At 53.5% G+C, this 17,765-nt stretch overlaps 10 protein-coding genes and 1 non-coding gene across 11 annotated transcripts; 6 read left to right on the top strand and 5 right to left on the bottom strand.

Moving 5' to 3' along the window:
- The first annotated feature begins 74 nt into the window (after window positions 1-74).
- POSPLADRAFT_1038090 (hypothetical protein) lies at window positions 75-1,569 on the top strand. The gene is made up of 8 exons (XM_024477329.1): window positions 75-117; window positions 171-208; window positions 263-368; window positions 419-487; window positions 541-653; window positions 706-817; window positions 869-1,003; window positions 1,059-1,569. Exons 1-8 carry the CDS (start codon window positions 107-109, stop codon window positions 1,453-1,455), a joined length of 981 nt encoding a protein of 326 aa, XP_024344410.1. The 5' UTR covers window positions 75-106; the 3' UTR covers window positions 1,456-1,569.
- On the bottom strand, window positions 1,532-2,801 carry POSPLADRAFT_1176496 (hypothetical protein). The gene is made up of 7 exons (XM_024488425.1): window positions 2,716-2,801; window positions 2,615-2,645; window positions 2,553-2,566; window positions 2,361-2,480; window positions 2,232-2,297; window positions 1,714-2,177; window positions 1,532-1,655 (listed from the first exon to the last, which is right to left on the bottom strand). The coding sequence occupies exons 1-7, from the start codon at window positions 2,747-2,749 to the stop codon at window positions 1,569-1,571; spliced, it is 816 nt and encodes a 271-aa protein (XP_024344409.1). The 5' UTR covers window positions 2,750-2,801; the 3' UTR covers window positions 1,532-1,568.
- A 240-nt stretch (window positions 2,802-3,041) lies between these two features.
- Window positions 3,042-4,789, bottom strand: POSPLADRAFT_1064187 (hypothetical protein). Its single transcript, XM_024481773.1, has 6 exons — window positions 4,686-4,789; window positions 4,337-4,540; window positions 4,134-4,245; window positions 3,646-4,078; window positions 3,474-3,591; window positions 3,042-3,446 (listed from the first exon to the last, which is right to left on the bottom strand). The coding sequence occupies exons 1-6, from the start codon at window positions 4,723-4,725 to the stop codon at window positions 3,331-3,333; spliced, it is 1,023 nt and encodes a 340-aa protein (XP_024344408.1). The 5' UTR covers window positions 4,726-4,789; the 3' UTR covers window positions 3,042-3,330.
- A 1,501-nt stretch (window positions 4,790-6,290) lies between these two features.
- On the top strand, window positions 6,291-9,819 carry POSPLADRAFT_1030594 (hypothetical protein; the record flags this gene model as incomplete). The annotated part of the gene is made up of 4 exons (XM_024476738.1): window positions 6,291-8,162; window positions 8,218-8,618; window positions 8,684-8,775; window positions 8,837-9,819. The coding sequence occupies 4 exons, from the start codon at window positions 6,291-6,293 to the stop codon at window positions 9,817-9,819; spliced, it is 3,348 nt and encodes a 1,115-aa protein (XP_024344407.1).
- Window positions 9,820-10,111: 292 nt separating this feature from the next.
- Window positions 10,112-10,727, bottom strand: POSPLADRAFT_1042818 (hypothetical protein; the record flags this gene model as incomplete). The annotated part of the gene is made up of 4 exons (XM_024478166.1): window positions 10,112-10,282; window positions 10,340-10,455; window positions 10,516-10,584; window positions 10,673-10,727. 4 exons carry the CDS (start codon window positions 10,725-10,727, stop codon window positions 10,112-10,114), a joined length of 411 nt encoding a protein of 136 aa, XP_024344406.1.
- Window positions 10,728-10,905: 178 nt separating this feature from the next.
- Window positions 10,906-10,996, top strand: POSPLADRAFT_t15. Its single transcript has one exon. It is a non-coding gene; the product is annotated as a tRNA-Ser (tRNA).
- A 48-nt stretch (window positions 10,997-11,044) lies between these two features.
- POSPLADRAFT_1165033 (hypothetical protein) lies at window positions 11,045-11,788 on the bottom strand. The gene is made up of 3 exons (XM_024487860.1): window positions 11,451-11,788; window positions 11,283-11,399; window positions 11,045-11,204 (listed from the first exon to the last, which is right to left on the bottom strand). Exons 1-2 carry the CDS (start codon window positions 11,771-11,773, stop codon window positions 11,330-11,332), a joined length of 393 nt encoding a protein of 130 aa, XP_024344405.1. The 5' UTR covers window positions 11,774-11,788; the 3' UTR covers window positions 11,045-11,204; window positions 11,283-11,329.
- A 118-nt stretch (window positions 11,789-11,906) lies between these two features.
- POSPLADRAFT_1129705 (hypothetical protein) lies at window positions 11,907-12,364 on the top strand (the record flags this gene model as incomplete). Its single annotated transcript, XM_024483870.1, has 2 exons — window positions 11,907-12,162; window positions 12,216-12,364. The coding sequence occupies 2 exons, from the start codon at window positions 11,907-11,909 to the stop codon at window positions 12,362-12,364; spliced, it is 405 nt and encodes a 134-aa protein (XP_024344404.1).
- A 579-nt stretch (window positions 12,365-12,943) lies between these two features.
- On the top strand, window positions 12,944-14,658 carry POSPLADRAFT_1042816 (hypothetical protein; the record flags this gene model as incomplete). The annotated part of the gene is made up of 10 exons (XM_024478165.1): window positions 12,944-13,141; window positions 13,202-13,256; window positions 13,317-13,515; window positions 13,563-13,629; window positions 13,681-13,779; window positions 13,828-14,101; window positions 14,154-14,251; window positions 14,302-14,378; window positions 14,436-14,473; window positions 14,528-14,658. The coding sequence occupies 10 exons, from the start codon at window positions 12,944-12,946 to the stop codon at window positions 14,656-14,658; spliced, it is 1,236 nt and encodes a 411-aa protein (XP_024344403.1).
- Window positions 14,659-14,870: 212 nt separating this feature from the next.
- Window positions 14,871-16,233, top strand: POSPLADRAFT_1165029 (hypothetical protein). Its single transcript, XM_024487859.1, has 5 exons — window positions 14,871-14,932; window positions 15,080-15,238; window positions 15,293-15,501; window positions 15,552-15,764; window positions 15,820-16,233. Exons 2-5 carry the CDS (start codon window positions 15,098-15,100, stop codon window positions 16,043-16,045), a joined length of 789 nt encoding a protein of 262 aa, XP_024344402.1. The 5' UTR covers window positions 14,871-14,932; window positions 15,080-15,097; the 3' UTR covers window positions 16,046-16,233.
- Window positions 16,234-16,277: 44 nt separating this feature from the next.
- On the bottom strand, window positions 16,278-17,515 carry POSPLADRAFT_1038084 (hypothetical protein). The gene is made up of 5 exons (XM_024477328.1): window positions 17,168-17,515; window positions 17,049-17,117; window positions 16,775-16,993; window positions 16,596-16,721; window positions 16,278-16,541 (listed from the first exon to the last, which is right to left on the bottom strand). The coding sequence occupies exons 1-5, from the start codon at window positions 17,373-17,375 to the stop codon at window positions 16,459-16,461; spliced, it is 705 nt and encodes a 234-aa protein (XP_024344401.1). The 5' UTR covers window positions 17,376-17,515; the 3' UTR covers window positions 16,278-16,458.
- Window positions 17,516-17,765: the final 250 nt, after the last annotated feature.

Raw genomic sequence — 17,765 nt, 5'->3', positions numbered from 1 at the left:
TAGTGAAGGCGCACGTGCCGTGCTACGAGCGGATTCTGTTCGTATCGATCCTAGTATTACTAGTTCCTTTGCCCCATCTACTCACTAACTTCACTCTGAGCTAGAGATGTCTATCAGGTATGTCTGCAGTATTATATAGCAGCTGGTGGTCTAGGTCTAATGCATTCCAGGAAAGCAACACATGCCGATTCATGGTATGTCGGTGATCGTACGTGATTGAACATCGTATACGATCGAGCGTTTACTCCTGACCGAGTATTAGGACAGAAGCTCGATACAGAGCTGTCGGCATACTTAGCGACTGTGAAAGCGGATCCTGAGGAAGACTTCGTCCCTCCCATCAAGGGATGCAAGGCTATTATAGCACCGTACGATTTCAAGCGGATGTTCACTATTCGTCTCAGTTCACGCTCCCCAGCCATGCAGGATATTCTTACTCAGGACCCACGGCAGCATGGGCATACCGAAGCATAGATACCACAGGAATGTACGTCAAGCGTCCATCCGATACGCCATCCAGGCTCACGAACGGACTTATAGCAAGCGCGTCTTCATATTGGGTCCCTCACATCATGTCTATCTGGATGGCTGTGCGTTGTCGAGCTGTAAGGAGTATGAGACACCCTTAGGCGTCTTGCCGCTTGATCTAGACAGTGCGTATAGTCGCTTATTATTCAACATTGCACATTGGCTAAGTCGGTTAAGCCATCAACGAGTTGCGAGAAACGGGCAAGTTCGGCGACATGGACATCCAGACAGACGAAGACGAACATAGCATCGAGATGCATCTTCCGTACGTTCGGAAAGTTTTTGAAGGGTAAGAGTCGTTAGAATTTGGGTATGGTGATTTACTAAGATGATGCGCTAGACTTGAGATTTCTGTAGTTCCCATCCTCGTTGGGGCCATCAACTATGATAAAGAAGCAATGTTCGGTGCGATCCTAGCGCCTTACTTAGCTCGCGAGGATACCTTTTGCGTCGTCTCCAGCGATTTCTGTCACTGGTATGCCCTTGCGTTAAATTATTGCTCAGGGTTCTCTGTTAACCTCAAAAACAAGGGGTGCCCGTTTTCAGTATACCTTCTACTATCCAAAACCCCCTCCAACCTCGTTGCCTGCCGTCCGCCTGTCAAAAGCGGATCCTTCTCCACCCTCTTTGAAAACGCACCCGATACATGCGTCCATCTCTGCGCTTGATCACGAAGCAATGGAGATACTCACCATCCCGCCATTCACGGCTGCGCAGGCACATTATGACTTCGCCGAATATCTCGCGCGGACAAAGAATACTATTTGCGGAAGACATCCTATTGGTGTCTTACTGGGTGCGCTGACTGCGCTGCAGAAAGAAGGGAAGGTGCCGAAGTTGAATTGGGTCAAGTATGACCAAAGCAGCCAATGCTTCACGATCAAGGACTCCAGCGTTAGCTACTCGAGTGGTTATGTCAAATTCTAACGACACGGACGGTTGTAGTTCTGGGATCGTATACAGATCCAATGTTCAGGAATCAATGTAATATTAGCCTGTACAGTTCCGAATGTGATTCCACATGGAATTCTGAAAACTGTTTACATGCGCGATAGTTCTGGCAATTGTAGACCGACGGGTTCGTCCTCCTCCATCTCCTCTCCTCGAACTCCAACATCATCGACGACCTGTCCGTGCATACAGTTTGATCAATACACCCCTGGTCCAGGCAAGACTGAAACAGACCTTCCCATCGGCGATTTGAATATCCTCGAAGCCCCAGTCTCGAGAGGCTCCTTCCTTGAGGTGACTACCGTCTGCAACCCGCTTGGCATACCACTGACCGGTGACAGCCGTTTGCTTCTCATTTCGGCTCATTTCGGTAATAGAGCAGCATCCTACTCTGATGAGGAACGACCTATCGCCCAGGAGCTCCCTGGTTAGGGCGATGATCGTCGCAGCATGGCTCACGAGCAAAATCTTCTTATGCCTGTCGCCAAACCTTCGCTCAACCTCCGGGATGAGAGCTTTGAGCAGGCCACCGCAGCGGTCATGGCATTGCTCAACGTCCTCGCCCTTGCGCGAGGGGTACCAGATTGAGGCCCACGAGTCGTCGATTTCGGGGAAGAACTCCCGAAGGGCAGAGGCGGAAGCGGGGCGAGGGTGAAGCCCGGTCCCGGGGCTAGCAGGCGAGTACCATTCAGAGAGACCTTGCGTATATGCGTGAGATCCGCCTCCCCACGCGGTACTGGTCGTGCACATACCGTGTTCAACAAAGATCGGGACGTCCAACGCGACGGAAGTAGGGTTTGATGTCTGCAGGCAGCGATCTAGTACAGACGACTACGTTGATCCTCCGACGTTCAGCAATTTCATAATCCTCCAGCACTTACAATAAGGGGAGGAAAAGATGGCTGTCGGCCGCTCCTCAACAGGCAGGCCCTTGAAGTACTCTGCTAGCTCCTCAGCCTGGGTCAAACCGAAGGCGGCAAGAGGGGGATCGCGGGGCAAGCCTTGCCATCGTAGAATGATCCTCCCGCATCAATGTATGCTACATCGCGTTGTATCGACGACAACACACACACCTGTAACTGACTTCCTGAGTGGAAATGAGGTCGCTTTGCCTCTACATAAAGGGCATGCTTACCACTGAGTGGTCACCCAATTCAGCCGAAACCCTGGAATTCAGACAAGAAACGGTATCAGCACATTTGAATTACGCCAGCAGGCAGTGTCGTGAAAGGGTACCATGTCTGGCGATATAAATGGTCTCTATCGGCATTCGACACTGCTTCAAAGCTTCGAACTCAGCTCGATGAGGACTTGTTTGAGTTGTTACCTCGCGTTAGAGGCGCCGTGAAGATGTCGCATCAATACGCCTCCAAAACAAACGTGTCATCATACTCGTGTTGTATGTGACGGTGGCTAGCACCTCGAAAAGGGGAACTTCGGCGTTGCTCAGGGTCGCTCGCAGACACATCCGGTCGATCGGGACTGGTATGAAGCACATAACGATTCTCAGACGTGTTCAGACATACAGGGAAACTAGTTATGGTGGGCCACAGAACGTAGGATAATATCATGACATAGGCTTCATAACAGCGAAACATTTTGTGTCAGTGTACCAGAGCCTGTCGCAACGATAGATACAGAGACAGAGGGCAAAAAAAACCACATACAAATGAGGATGATGAGGTGCAGATATTTATGCAATCGCGAGATGAGGGAGGACAATGACTGAACCGTGGATGAGTGACCCAGTCACCAGGAACACTCATACGTTTGTGTTGTTGCATTTTGCTACGCCGCCTCGACATGTGTCACGCACATAAGTGGTTGATACGTGACTGTGTCATGTCGAGCTCAGGACAACGAGGGGAAGGCGGTCTGGTCGCCGACATCGACAATCGAGGTTGCGGCTCCATTGCCGTTGGCCCTGCCCCTGCCAGCACCGCGGCCACGGCCACGACCGCGACCCTCTCCACGGTCACCACCACGGTCACCACCACGGTCACCACCACGACCACCGCGGCCGCCACGCGAAGGACGTTCGAAACGAGCGTCGATCTCGAGATAGACCTTCTCCTCCTTCTTGGCGCGGGGCTTCGGGGCAGAAGCCTTATTCTGGAGAATGTGCAGGTCAGAACGAGGGATACCATGAAGTGGAGGCACGCTTACCTTTCCAACGAAGTAGGCAGCCTCGTCCTCGTCCTTCTTAGTGACAAGAACGGCATCCTTCCAGATGGAGTCGTCGCCTTCGTTGGCCTTCCTCGTCTCAAGCTTGGGGACAAGCTCAAGCTCCTTCTCCTTCTGCTGCTTGAGATATTCATCCAGGGTGAGGGTGTTGTCGTCCTCCTCGACCTCCCTGTCCCGGCCGCGTCTCTCGCGGTCTCCAGTGGGCGCCTCGGTCGGGGCGGCGGCGGCAGGAGCCTCATCGCCAGCGGGAGCAGAGCCCCAGGCATCGTTGTCGGCTGTTACGCCCCAGCCGCCATCGTCAGCAGATGGCGTGACTGGCTCAGCAGCGGCATCGTTGGCTGCAGCATCTTCGACCTTGCGTTCGGCTTCTCCTTCGTCGGCGCCCCAACCCTGGCTGACCTTTTTGTCGGAGTCGCTTTTAACATACAAGATGAACACCAACGCAAGCCTGGGTAAGGACAAAGACATACAATTTGCCGGTCTGGCTGTGCTTGTCGAAGGGGCGCCCTCGCCCGCCCCTTCCACGCTCACCGCCACGACCCCTTCCGCGACCACGGCCACGACCACGGCCTTCGCCTTCAACTGTTGACAATAGGGAATTTCACCAAAGGGACATGGGATAGTAACAGATATATCATCAGATCAACAAAGACTCGGCATAAAGGCCACTTACACTTCTTCTCTCCCTCGGCGGCAGGTTCCTCAGCTCCGTCCTGAGTCTGAGAAGCCTTCCCGCCTCTCTGGTAGTAGCGACCCCCGCGAGAGGCAGGGCCCGTTCGGCCCCTCTGACTGCCGCGGGAAGGAGCAGGGGTAGCAGCCGCGTCCTTTGTGGGCGGTGGCTTGGCGACGGGGGTGGACGGCCGCGAGGCGTCCTCGTCTATGTCCGTCAACATTGCAGTAGCAGGGCGACATCGAAGGTTCAGGATGCATGTATTCGGCGGCAGCGCAGTAGATAGACAGGTAGAAAGCACATGCGATCAACAAGTCTGAGTCTGAGCGACAGCCACCGGTACGGGACTGACCTTCCAGGAGGGCGAAAGAGTTTTTGCTGGCCACCGACATCGTTGGCGGGGCCTTTTGCAGTCAATCAGCAGGTAGTATTCCCTGGGCGGCGTGCAGACGGTCGAGCAGACTGGCGGGCGCTGAACAAAGGTAGGCTTGGGTACTCTCAGTGTACCAGACCCAGACCCCGGACGATCGTTTCGGGTCCCCCCATAAGCCACTGTACAGTTTATCGGGGCCATATAAACCGAGGCTTTTGCTCTCCTTCTGTTAACGCTTAAAACACAGGTGAGTTTGTTCGATGTCACTGGCGACGATAACATTGCTCATGAAGTTCTGTAGCCCTCAAAAGCATCTCGACGATGATTCGCCCGCCATTTTGGACTGGAGTGGGTCGAGGACCTCGAGACCGTCTAAACGGGCTGGAGATCAAGAAGACCGTGAGGTTGTGAACGATGAGACTTGGGTGCGGCATGCCTGTGCTTCATTGATGGGATTCATGTCCTAGCAGTTGGCTCTTCGTGGCTGCTGTATGGGTTATGTCGCAATGTCTCGTTGTACATTCCTTTTGTGCTGTTCAGTTGTTTGTGTATTCATTTAATCTCAATGGGTTCCCTGATCTCACGAACATCACTGGTTGTTAAGATTGATTAAATTTTTGCTGAGCGAGGGTTTGTGTGTTCACTGGTCGAGGAGATGCGGGCGGCAAGTGGGCAGCGATTACGGATCGAGGCAATGGTCGAGTCGATCTGGATGATGGCATTATTGGATCGGTGCCGGTGATGTGAACTCGGGCGAACCAGCAGGTCGTGACCACCGGGTGACTGCCCCGCGGGGCGCTGAGCCTGGCTCAGCCTGTCCTCCTCCACGGCGCGTCCGTCTCGCACCCCCTTATCCCGCAGCCGTCGCCCAGAGACATCTCTCCCTCTCCTCACCTTCCTATGGCTGGTAGACGGCTTGCCATTTCCTCCCTCTTGTGTGCCGACGACGACGCCCCCTCCGCGGCCTCCGGCGCATCTCACTCTTCGCCTCCATACTCGCCTCCTCGGCCAGGTTCTCTCCGACCTGTCGCTCTGCCTTCACCCCCGCGTCATAGCTTTCAGTCGGATAAAGAAATCTACCTAGCTATAGCTACAACAGACAACAGCGGTAGCTCCAGTCGTGATGTCTTGCCGCCGGCCCCCCAGTCCAGGTATCTGACCAGGCACACCCCTTCCCCTCACCCAGAGGAAGCAACGGTTCACCGACCGGACCTCCAACGCGACCACTACCCACGACAATCTGATTATTCAGGAGGCACAGCCAATTCCCCGGGGCCGTCCTATACATCGATCGACAACTATGAACACACCAGTTACCACGGCCGGCATCAACACCTGCAAGCAGATTCGTCGCACGATCAATTTTCTACACGAGGCCGTGACTCGTACGAACTTCCTTCACGCTCTCCGACGTCCTCGTATTCTGTAGTGAGACCGTCATCATCCTGGAGTACACAGCACGAGTCGTCGCCGACCTCCCAATCATACCTCCCCACGTACTCTTCCCACCCACAATCCCCTGTATGCTCCCCGGCTTCCGCATATAGCCTCTCACTGCAGAGGCACCCGTCACATTCGCCAGTCATGTCCACCCGTCCCAACGCCACGTCCCCTGTTCATTACATTCACCCCTTGACGTCGCCCCCGGGCGCGTACTTGCCATCTTCGTCATACTACCCTCCGGTCCACACGTCGGTCCGGCGTTCGTCCTTCACCGAATCAGTCAGCCCTCCTTTGTCTTCATCGTCCAGTCAGCAATTTGCCCCTGCACGAACCTCACAGACGCGTTCCACGTCTAACCCAGACATCCCACCAATGTCCGAGTCCCCTCCTATGTTCCGAAACTCTTCCGCGGCATCGCTACCGAACATTCTGAACGCGCCATCGCCATCTTCACGCTCGGGAGGAGGCTTAGCTGGGCTCGAAGCGTTGGCGCAAGCGGCCACTCAGGAGCGGAGAAGACTGAGTGGCGAGATAGCGGGGGTGGGCCAGGCCGGAGACGACGTTGGTGCGCGAATGAGCAGCAGTCCAATCACACAGCGCTCCGAGCTTCGTCTCGAGCATGTGCATGAAACGTATGTGAAGCCTTCTTCGCCTGTGGTTACACGCAGCCCAACACAACCTCGCCGCGACATCTCTACATTTGCCGAGAACGAGCCCGTAGCTGAAGGTGGATCGCGTCTCGAGTGTGAACCTCCCAGAAAGAGACGTAGAAGCTCTTCGCCGTCAAGCCACAGTGTCCCGACCGCTCATACGCTGCTTGCTGCTCCCCCTCCTGCCCTGCCGGCCCCTGCTTCAGACAAAGCCGAATCACCTGTTATTGCTTCACCGGCAGTCGAGTCCGGTGCAAGCCCTCTTTACCATCATCCTGGGGTGGTAACGAGAGCCCTCCAGGTCACAACTATCGACGTGACGCCAGATCATACGCGTCGTGTGCATGACAATGGTCCGGCTGAGCCGATGAAGAGAGCGCTCAGTGACAGCGTGAGTCAGGCCACTTCACCAAAAAGCAATGCTTCCCAGGTGGATATCGGTCCAGCGAAGCGGCCGCACAGCGATATCGTTGTCCCGGCTATCAGCCCTGGTGCGGAAGAGCAGCTTCTGGGCAGTGGCAAGGGGGCCGAGCGGCGACAACCGCAGGACAAGAAGGACAAGAAGAAGCGCGAGAAGCCTGCATCGAAGAAGGAAAAGGCGAAGGGTGCACCAGCAGAGCAGGTGCGGAATGACACTGGGCTCTCGAAGGACGACGCACGAGAGCAAGACCCTCATGAGTGGTTGCTCGAGCACTACTCCTCCCCCAGGGCGGCACACTTCCCCTCGCCTGCAGGTGCCAGCAAGCCCACCGCGTCACCGTACACTTTGAGACCCGCTTTCCCTGACCAGTTCAAAGCGGAAGTAAGCTTGGACTCTCCGCACCTCGATGCGGGCGCGACCGCCGACACAGTCGCAACCCCGAACACGGAGATGCGCACGCCCACTCCGCTTACTATCCTAGAAATGGAGCTGAAGGAAGCCGAGATCCCTAGGCAGACTGCCGCGCGGGCTGACGCGCACGACTCCGACATCACAATGGAGCTCGACATGGCTGTCAGTGCTACGCCGCCTCCAGCAGCAGGAGGCGGCGGAGACAACGACACCATGGAGTTGGACGTGGAGGACGAACTGTTGATGTTGCTGGACGACGAGCCTCGTAAGCCTCATTCACACTCCAAACACACATCTGTTATTCGGGATTCGTCCACGAAGCATGTGGTTTCGCCTTCGGCCGTTGGTGCTGCGTTGGATACTAGAGTCTCCCTCTTGTCCATGGCCAGGCAAACTAGTCATCCGCGGGACTCCATGCCCCCTCCAGCGTCCCCAGTTAAGGAGAGCTCAAGACCTGGCTCCGCGCAGCCGGCAGATCGGCAGGAGGCAACAGGTGGCACTGCCAACAAGAAGAAAGAAGCAGCAGAGAAGGTGAGGCGCACTCGTTTAGCATGTACCAACACACACTGATTTCATGCGTCTACAGTCTTCATCGAAGCCGAAAGCAGCTGCAAAGCCTAAGGCGAAATCTACGGCAAAGTCCAAACCTAAGGCGGCGAAAGATGGCTCAGTATCCGCAGCTAGTCCAGCGCCTGGCGCCCTGACCCCGTCTATGTCTACTTCGTCTGTGAAGGGCAAGAAGGCAACACCTCTTCTTGGCGTTAATGTCCCTGGGACGAAACGCGGTGCTTCTGCGGCTGCAGCATCATCGCGTTCGCGGTCTGCCTCGGTCATGCCGTCCGGATCAGTGGCGCCTGAAGCGGATGGGAAAGGGATCTTAGAAGCCGGGGCAGAAGGTGTTGAGAAGGATGTCATCATGGACGACAAGTTGTACTGCGTTTGCAAGACCAGCTACGATGAGGATCGTGTCATGATCGCTTGCGACAGGTAAGTTGTAGCCTGGCGCATATACTTCCTGATTGTGCCCTGACCATGTTCACTCATATGTTCAGATGCGATGAGTGGTATCATACACAGTGTGTGAACATGCCTGATCTGGAGGTTGACCTCGTGGACCAGTTTTTCTGTCCGCCATGCATAAACAGTTAGTTTGTGGTCGATCTCATGTTCCGGTGACGTGACCGCTCACTGTCTCACTTCTGAAGGTAACCCTCATCTACATCTCAAGACAACCTACAAACGACGTTGCTTCTCGGGCCTCCAACATCCACATCCATCGTCACCGAGTGCTTGTCACAAGCCTGCACGTGGTGCATTCTCCAAGTACTGCTCGGATGAGTGCGGTGTTCTCTACATGCAATCACGCCTCGATGTCTGGAAAGGCGCGAAAGGCAGTCTGTGGGGGAGCTTTAAGGATGCCCGCAAGAGAGAAGGCGTGGTCGTGCGCGTTAAGGACGAAGCTGATGCCGAGGTGAAGGTTAAGGACATGGTGGGCGAACGGACGACATCAGGTTTGCCTTCGGAAGTTGTGAAGTCACCGAAGACACAGCTTGATTGGTTTCTGGCACGACTCGACGCTCAATTGGCGAAGATCGCATCTAACCGCGACCACCTGAAGAAAGAGATGGAGATCATCCAATGGCGCGAGAAGGTGATCCAATTGGCAGCCACACGCGCGGATCAACTGGACGAATGCGGTTGGGATCAGCGTCTCTGTTTCGGGGATGAAGAGTATGCCGAGTTCGGGGTCAGCGTCCTGGAGAGCTATGAAGCAGCAGGACAACAGAAACAGGACGGCGATGCTATGCAAGTGGATGGCTCTCCCGTCGATGATGGTGAATGGTGGTGTAACGGCAAGAAGAAATGCGAGCGCCATGCGGGGTACGGACTATACTCGTTGATTGCTCCTTGTGTGTCTGACCCAAATTACGTCAGGTGGCAGAAGCTTCGTGCGACCGAGATTCAGTTCGAGAGGGACACAAGGTTCGGGGTGCTCCAGAGGCTCACCGTGGAAGAGCGGGAAATCCGTAAACAAATTGAGGACGTCATGGACCCTAAGGCTCGGGCTTCGGTGCTGAACACTGTCGGACCTCCGTTACAGCCTCTTAACGGCGATGCTACACCGAATGGTCCTGTCAAGTCTAAGGCGAGCAGTGACGCAAACAGGAAAGGGAAGAAGAAGACGTAAAGTCAAGTGTATTATTCGGACCTCTTATAGGGGACTCATCCTATCCTATCATACCTATAGTCTACTAGCATACCCCCACATCTTCCATTATTGTCGCGAGATGTTCCAGCCTCAGCGAACGCGTGTTTAATACGAGGTATTTGCGGTGCGAGAGCAAAACACAGATAGAACTGTACTATATGATACATGCGCGATGACTCGTGGCGTAATGAATCTGCCAGCTGTGAGTTCATCTGGGCACGCACAATGACGAGGACATGCCACAAAAGCGAGAAAGAATGGGAATATCAAGTCAGTATCCGTCGCCTTCTCCACCTTCCTTGCAGAATCCCTTCTGCTCGAACAACACTTGCGCTTTCGTTTCTTCACGTATTCTCTTCGCTGCAAGCTCCTGCTGGTAATATGGCTCCAGTTCATTCCATGCCACTTGCCGCAATGGAACATCGTCTTCTTGGTCGAGGTCCTAAGTCGGCCAAGAAGGTGAACGCTGTCCTTCGAGAACCCACATAAACAGACATACGACTTCACCAAGCAGCACTACGTTTTCGCCTCGAATGAGGAATAGCCCTCGCCATGTCTCCGCAAAGAGATCCCGAAAGTATATGCGTTCAACTGTATCCTCTAGGACCAGGTTGGCTTTACAAAATCGGTCAGATACCTAGGGTGCCGCTGCATGCTATGAGATGACTTACGCACCGAACTGATCATAAGACCGTAATACGCCCTGTAGTTTTCGACCATCTCTCAGGACGACCAGCATCTTTCCTATCCCGAACCGAAGGAAGAGACGAAATGGCAGATCACGGGCTCAGGATGCATAGAGAAGCCTTGAGCTGACTTGGGACAAACGTACTGTCGACGCAGTCTACAAGAGACCCCGAGGTGGTGAAAGGTATCAAAGAATCCATTGAGCCAGATGCTCGTTCAGGGGCTACGAAGACACGGCTGCGAAGGTTGTGCAGAACAGCTCTCAGACATATGCTGCCGTACTGCCGGAAAGTAACAGGACTTTATCAGGGTGTCACCCTTAAGACGGTATTCTTTTTGTGAAAGGTTTCTAATTATGGTTAACTCACACTTCGATAAGCTGATATGGCCGAGTCGTTAAGGCGAGTGATTTGAACTGCTCACTATCACTTGGGCATTGCCCGCGTAGGTTCAAATCCTGCTGTCAGCGTTTCTTTTGTTTTATCCATCTCCAGAATTTTGACAACAGCATCGAATCCCTGGACCCTGATGATCATTCGTTTCAGCCCCGGAGTGTGTACGAATTAGGCCAGAGTACAGCGCAACAATATGAGGTACATCTTTATCCGAGAAGGAGTTTTGGGATCCCACCAGCATCCCCAGTGACCTCTGATATACTTCCAACCACTCTCTGGACGCTGATTGCGGTCGGAAAGACAGCACACAGGTGGTATCAGCAAGGAATATATAAGTAGTACAGAGAGCACATTGCGCACCTGGTTCACTTTCGCGCACGCTATGCCATATCAACTATGCACTCTTATTACGCAGTGGTGGCTTTGCCAAAGTATTGCCACTGTCCGGGCTCTGGCTTCTCAGCCAATGGCTCCCATCTGCAGAAGACATGAGAGAGAATCCCGTGCTTAAGTATTGGGTATGCGTACGCCTTCCACTCAATCATCTTCGAGACTAGCTTCATTTCGTCCGTAGCGATATCTAAAGACTCCTCTATATGACCCTCGTCCAGCTGCTTCTCCACGTCTGCGATGCTTCCGTTTGCAGTTTGTAGAATTTGCAGCTTGCGCTGCGTGAGAGCCTCCACGCCTTGTCGGTACACTGATGTCTCAGGAATAGACGAGAGCATTGTGAGCGTCGACTGGTAGACGTTCGTTAGCTCGGGGATGGGGTCGTGGTGTACATTGAGGCCCGTGATGCCTGTTGTAGACTTGCGAAGCTGGTTGAGCAGAGGCCGAGTGAGACGAAACATGGTGGTACGCCGTTGATGAACGGTGGCACGTCGAAGCCGCGTCGGGACAGTCGTTGCTTGAATAGGAAACCGGCGTCGGCCGCACCTCTAGCTCTACTTTTACATTCAACAAGCTGCTCAGAGTCCGTCGACCATGGCAGCCTTAGCTTTACAGCAGACACGAACATCATTGCCTGCGCTTCGTCTGCCATTCTTCCGACCTTTCCTGGCCACCGTGACGTTTGTCCCATCAATAGGCCTTACCCCTTCACCGTTCAACTGGGCGCGGAATACATGGCAATCCCTTCTCGAGCTCTTCCCGCCGTTTCTCCTCGCAGTACCCAAGAAAAAGACGTCTCATTCGCGTAAAGCGATGCGTAGCGCAAACAAGGGTCTCAAGGACAAGCAAAGTATGTTCAATACCCGTACAACTTAGTGTCATCCTCACATCCCTCGACTACAGACCTCGTGCATTGTCCTGGTTGTGGGTCGCCCAAGCTGGCGCACCATCTGTGCCCGTCATGCTATTCGGATTTGAATCGGACTTGGAAATCAAAAGCGAAGCAGGGCGGAACCTCAGCCGGCGATATACCGTCTGTGTCTCTCGAATGAGTGCATACAGAACTCGTATGTCTTTTCAATCTCGCCTAGTGCTTGGTTTGCTTAGGCTAACTGACACAGTAGACTCTACCTTGTATATGGCTCGCCATAATTACATCAACCTCGGACGGAGCAGGCTATCTACTGTTGCAACTGAACAACGAGTCCGTAGACCGGGCCAATACTGAAACGTATTGGTGCAGTAATGTATAGATCCCTGACATTCGGGATGCGGCGGTAATCAGACCTTTAGAGTCTGGGGAATGTGAATGTTGCTGTCTCAGCTTCTATTTGTGACGATGTCCGGTAGACGGGAGTTGCGCATGGCTCGCTATCAATACAGTCGCTGGCGAGCGACCTTTTCCAAACTGTCAGTGCGTTGAGTTGAGTGAGAAGTGCTGGCGCCAACATTGTACGGCGGCCTGTAGAATGATCACCAGGACCCGCGCCCGAAACTTGCTACCTGATGACCATGACCTGTGGGGATTGCACCCCCAATTTCGGCCATGGCAAACATACAAATATGTTGCCCGAACATAGCCGACACGTCTCCCCTCGACTGCAATCCGCCTCTAGTGACACTCTACTATCATGTTCCCTAGACTCGTCAGGAGTGCTGTTCCCCGTGTGCGCTCATTGAGCACCCAAGTGGGCGGAGTGGCGGCCATTCTGGAAAGGAAGCCCGACGATGTTGTTATCACATTCGCCAAGCGGACTGCACTTGGACGTGCGAAGAAGGGCCAGCTGAAAGATGTACCGGTTGATGAACTCATGCAGGCTCTCATAAAGGCAGGTGCCAATGCACACCCAACCTCATTGGCATGATCACTTACAGAATGTTCTCACCAGGCGACTTTGGAAAAGACGAAGTTGGATCCTGCCAAGCTTGAGGACATTTGCGTGGGTATGTCCCACCAGCTTGTTCGCATCTTGTCAATGAATCTGAGCGTATTTATTCTAATAGGGACTTGTCATTCGCCATCTCCAACCTATGTCTCTCGTGCAGCAGCCATCGCTGCGGGTGTACCAGTCGAGGTTCCAGTCTCCGCTGTGAACAGGCTATGCGGCTCTGGCTTGCAAGCTATCAGGATCATCGCTAATGCCATCCAGGCGGGGCACATGTCCTTAGGGATGGCAATTGGCGTTGAGAACATGTCCTTGAAGTATGTACACGTGCTTAACGAGAAGCTTAGCTCATATCTTGTTGTAGTCCGCGCCCAACTCCCGAAATTGTAGAGGGTGTGGAGGCGATTCCGCAAGCTCATGACTGTGTACAGGTCGGTACCTTCGAGAAGATGACTTGGTCATTGTTGAACGTTGCTCTACAGCCCATGGGCTGGACATCAGAAATGGTCGCAGAGGCATATAAAATTTCTCGACAGAAACAAGACGAGTATGCATTGATTTCGCATACGAGGGCGGAAAAGGTGCACCAAACAAGAGATATAACGACTTAGTGGCTCACTTGTCCGCAGGCTTCAGAAGCCGGGATCTTCGGAGAGGAAATCATGCCCGTGGAGCTGCGAGGCACAATAATCTCCGTCGATGATACCATCCGAAAGGGCACAACCGCCGAAGGTCTCTCCAAGTTAAAGCCAGCTTTCCCGGCATGGGGCGAAGCCTCCAGTACAGGGGGAAATAGCAGCGGGCTGGGTGACGGTGCTGCTCTGTGCATCCTCACGACGCGGAAGCGTGCAGAGAAGGAGGGAATGGAGATAATCGGCAAGTACGTAGCTACCAGTTTCGTCGGTACGTCCCCTTACGCTCCTCTCACGGCACGGATATTGACGGGGAGTTGTAGGTGTGGAGCCAAGATACATGGGGATTGCTCCAGTAGCTGCGATACCGAAAGTCCTTGAACAAACAGGCCTCGCAAAGGAAGATGTTGACGTGTACGAGGTAGGAATGTAATGTCAACATACTGTGGACGGAATTAACCCCTCGGTCAGATTAACGAGGCGTTCGCGTCGCAGTTTGCATACTGCGTTGAACAGCTAGATGTCCCTATGTCGAAAGTCAACCCAAAGTACGTGATAAACATTGTACATTATTACACGTATGCTGAAAGCATTAACGGATCTAGTGGCGGCTCAATTGCCCTGTCACATCCCCTCGGAATGAGTACGTGTTCCAACAGTCTTCGAGACATTAGCTGACGCGAAATATGATCTCCAGCTGGTGTGCGCCAGGTCGTTACTGGTCTCGCTCAGCTTCGACGCCAAGGGGGAAATATACTGTGCACCAGCATGTGTATAGGCAGTGGGATGGGAGGTGCTGGTATATTCGTGAATGAGGCTCATGCTTAGTGGCGAGTGCTTGTCCCTTCGGAGCAGCCTTGAATTGCACATGCATTTTTATGTACAATTGGCGCAAACTGTCAAGCTGTATGTGATAATTGCGGGGTATTTACGAGGGTACTGCCGTCTGTCTTAAACCTTGAGGTTGTGACCTTGCGAATGTCACATCCTGTCACATTGTTGTCACGTCGCCGGATCGATCGAGCGCGCTCGGTGAGGACAAGCTGGTCAACAAGCCGTCGTCAAGTCTCTCGACGCCCAGACATCCCCTTTCTCCCTCAAGGTCTGTATATTCATGCTCTTGTGCTGCCTGGACGTCTGTCAGGGTGCGAGATGTGCTCAATCAGCGAGATATGGCTGGATGCGCACAACTTGAAACGGATGACAGTCCGGTAGAGTTCAAGCGCTGACCCTTGCTCCCATCCTGTAGCCCATCCCCGGCCCCAAAATGTCGGCTCAAATCAGCAAAAAGCGCAAGTTCGTGGCCGACGGTGTCTTCCGTGCCGAACTCAACGATTTCTTCACTCGCGAGCTGTCGGAGGAGGGCTACTCTGGTTGTGATGTCCGGGTCACCCACGCCCGAACTGAAGTGAGCTTGAATGTTTGGCTGCTTGGCTGGTTTTTGACCGTTGCCCGCCCGTAGATTATCATCCGTGCCACCCACACTCAGGAGGTCCTCGGTGAGAAGGGTCGCCGCATCCGCGAGCTTACTGCCCTCGTGCAGAAGCGTTTCAAGTTCCCTGAGAACTCCCTCGAGCTATACGCTGAGAAGGTCCAGTACCGTGGTCTCTCTGCTATTGCTCAGTGCGAGAGCTTGAGGTACAAGCTTCTCGGTGGCCTTGCCGTCAGGAGGTAGGTCGCTTTTCGAGATGTTTATTGTGCCACGCTAATACGCTTATCAGGGCTTGCTATGGTGTCCTCCGCTTCGTCATGGAGTCTGGTGCGAAGGGTTGCGAGGTCGTCGTCTCGGGCAAGCTTCGTGCAGCTCGTGCCAAGTCGATGAAGTTCACCGACGGCTTCATGATCCACTCTGGTCAACCCGCCTTGGATTTCGTTGACTACGCTGTCAGGCACGTCATGCTAAGGCAGGGTGTGCTCGGTATCAAAGTCAAGATGTAAGTACTTGTGAACTTCCTTGACCGAACAAGGCCTAATATTCGCGCCCGATAGCATGAAGGGCTGGGATCCCGAGGGCCAGGTTGGTCCCCGCAAGCCCCTCCCAGACTCTGTCCAGATCCTGGAGCCACCACTCGACAAGATCGTTGCGGAACCCACTTCCGAGCAGCGCGAGCCCGCCATCATCTCGGCACCTGCGCCGCCGGCCGAGGAACCCGCAGCGTACCAGGACAGCCCCGATGCTTTCGCACAGTCCTACGAGCAGCCGGCCGCTTTCTGATTTGTTTAGGTCGTATGTACTCCTGTATTCCATGCTACTAGTTGAGACTGGTCCGCTATCACGAGTGCGACAATCCTCACCCTCATCTTCTGCTCTGAGAAGGCTCTTTCTCACTTTTTCTCGAATATGAAACGTCGTTGAGTCTATCCCAATGATCAATGAAACTGAGCATTAACATTGAAGCACCTACACAGCAGTGACGTTGCAGACTAAGACATCGGCCATCTTTCAGGACAAATGACGATTAATTGTTGCCCTGAAGAAGTCATAGAAACATTTACAATTAGCCAATCCATTAGCTGTGGATATGATACATGAAGAGCTTGGGCTACAATCTAACTGGGAAGAGTTCATGAAAACGATACATCATGTCCATGGAAGTCGTGTTCTCGGGTCATAGACGGATTGACACCTCATGCCTTGCCACCTGCGACATGCAGTTTGGCAAGGGAGCTCACAAGTGGGACGGCGTAGAATGCGTATGCCACCCAGACCACTGGAAGGATATCAGCAATCGGTCGTTGCTTGCTTTGACATGAACTGCACTCACTGACGAATCCATTGCTAAGGGAAGCAATCAGCTCGGGAGCATCGCTACCAATCTTGGAAATGTCGTCGTTGAAGTCATCCACAGCCTTCCAAAACCACATAAAGAGGACGAGGAAAGATGTGATGCCTGCATCAGGAGTCAGACTCATTCAACTATTAATTAATGCGTTTTAGACGCACCGATCAAGAAGCCAAGCAAACCAATCCACGCGGTAGCCCTCTGGACACCAGGACGTTCGAAGTGTGCGCCGATCCGGCCCAGCGTGCCACGGTGGGCAGTGAAGGTGTACATGAACAGAAAGATCACTGTGAAGGCAAGCGAGACTGCAATGAAAGCAGGAGTCGTCGAGGTTGGTGCAGTCAAGAGATCCGGTGCATTGGATGGAAGCACGGAGAGATCTAAGAGACAGACTGTAAGAATTGAGTAGTGGCATGAGCGACATAAAGTACATACTGTATGTAGGCGATACTGTGGGCACAGTGCACGTCACACTCGCCTCCTTATTTGGACGCGAACATGAACCTTCGAGGTACGTGAGCAGCATTCAGCCGTATGGCGGTATGTGGACATACCGAGAGCTCCCAGGAATACGTTCGGACCATCCACAGACGCAGAGGAGGAGTTCGTCAAAGCCGTCGACGGAGAGACAACAAGTAGAGCCACTTGGGTGGACAGCATCAAAGTCGGAGAGAGGTATGAGAACAGTATGAGTAGAAATGCAGTGAGGGCGAGCAGGGGAGCGAGTAGAGTAGTGATAGCTCTGGAGAATCCGGCGATCATGGTGACTAATGTTGAGTGAATGAATGCTTCAGGAGAGTGTAGACCAGCTAGGCAAGGATCGACTAAAAGATGGACTATGCTTCCGGTTTCGTTACGGTACGTGTAGTGCTCCTGGCCAGTGCTCACAGAGCTGAAGAAACTGCGGACGTTAGTGGACACAGTCCGAGGGAAGGCTTATATAGTCCTGAGTCGTTGAAGGTGCGTCGTTCCATATTTGCTCGCGTGCACATTGACAATTACCAGAGAACAATAGGTGAAAAATACAAGCGTAGATTCCCAAGCGGACAAGTCGGTGAATACAGATGGTAACGAGGTGCGCGCCGCCGGACAAAGCCGTAAGCGCTCCCATTGTTCTGAGTTTGGTACCAAGCGCCTCGGGAGCGATTTGCT

Source organism: Postia placenta, assembly GCF_002117355.1.
Source record: "Postia placenta MAD-698-R-SB12 unplaced genomic scaffold POSPLAscaffold_1, whole genome shotgun sequence".
NCBI lineage: Eukaryota > Fungi > Basidiomycota > Agaricomycetes > Polyporales > Adustoporiaceae > Rhodonia > Rhodonia placenta.
This window is presented reverse-complemented; position numbering and strand designations above follow the sequence as displayed.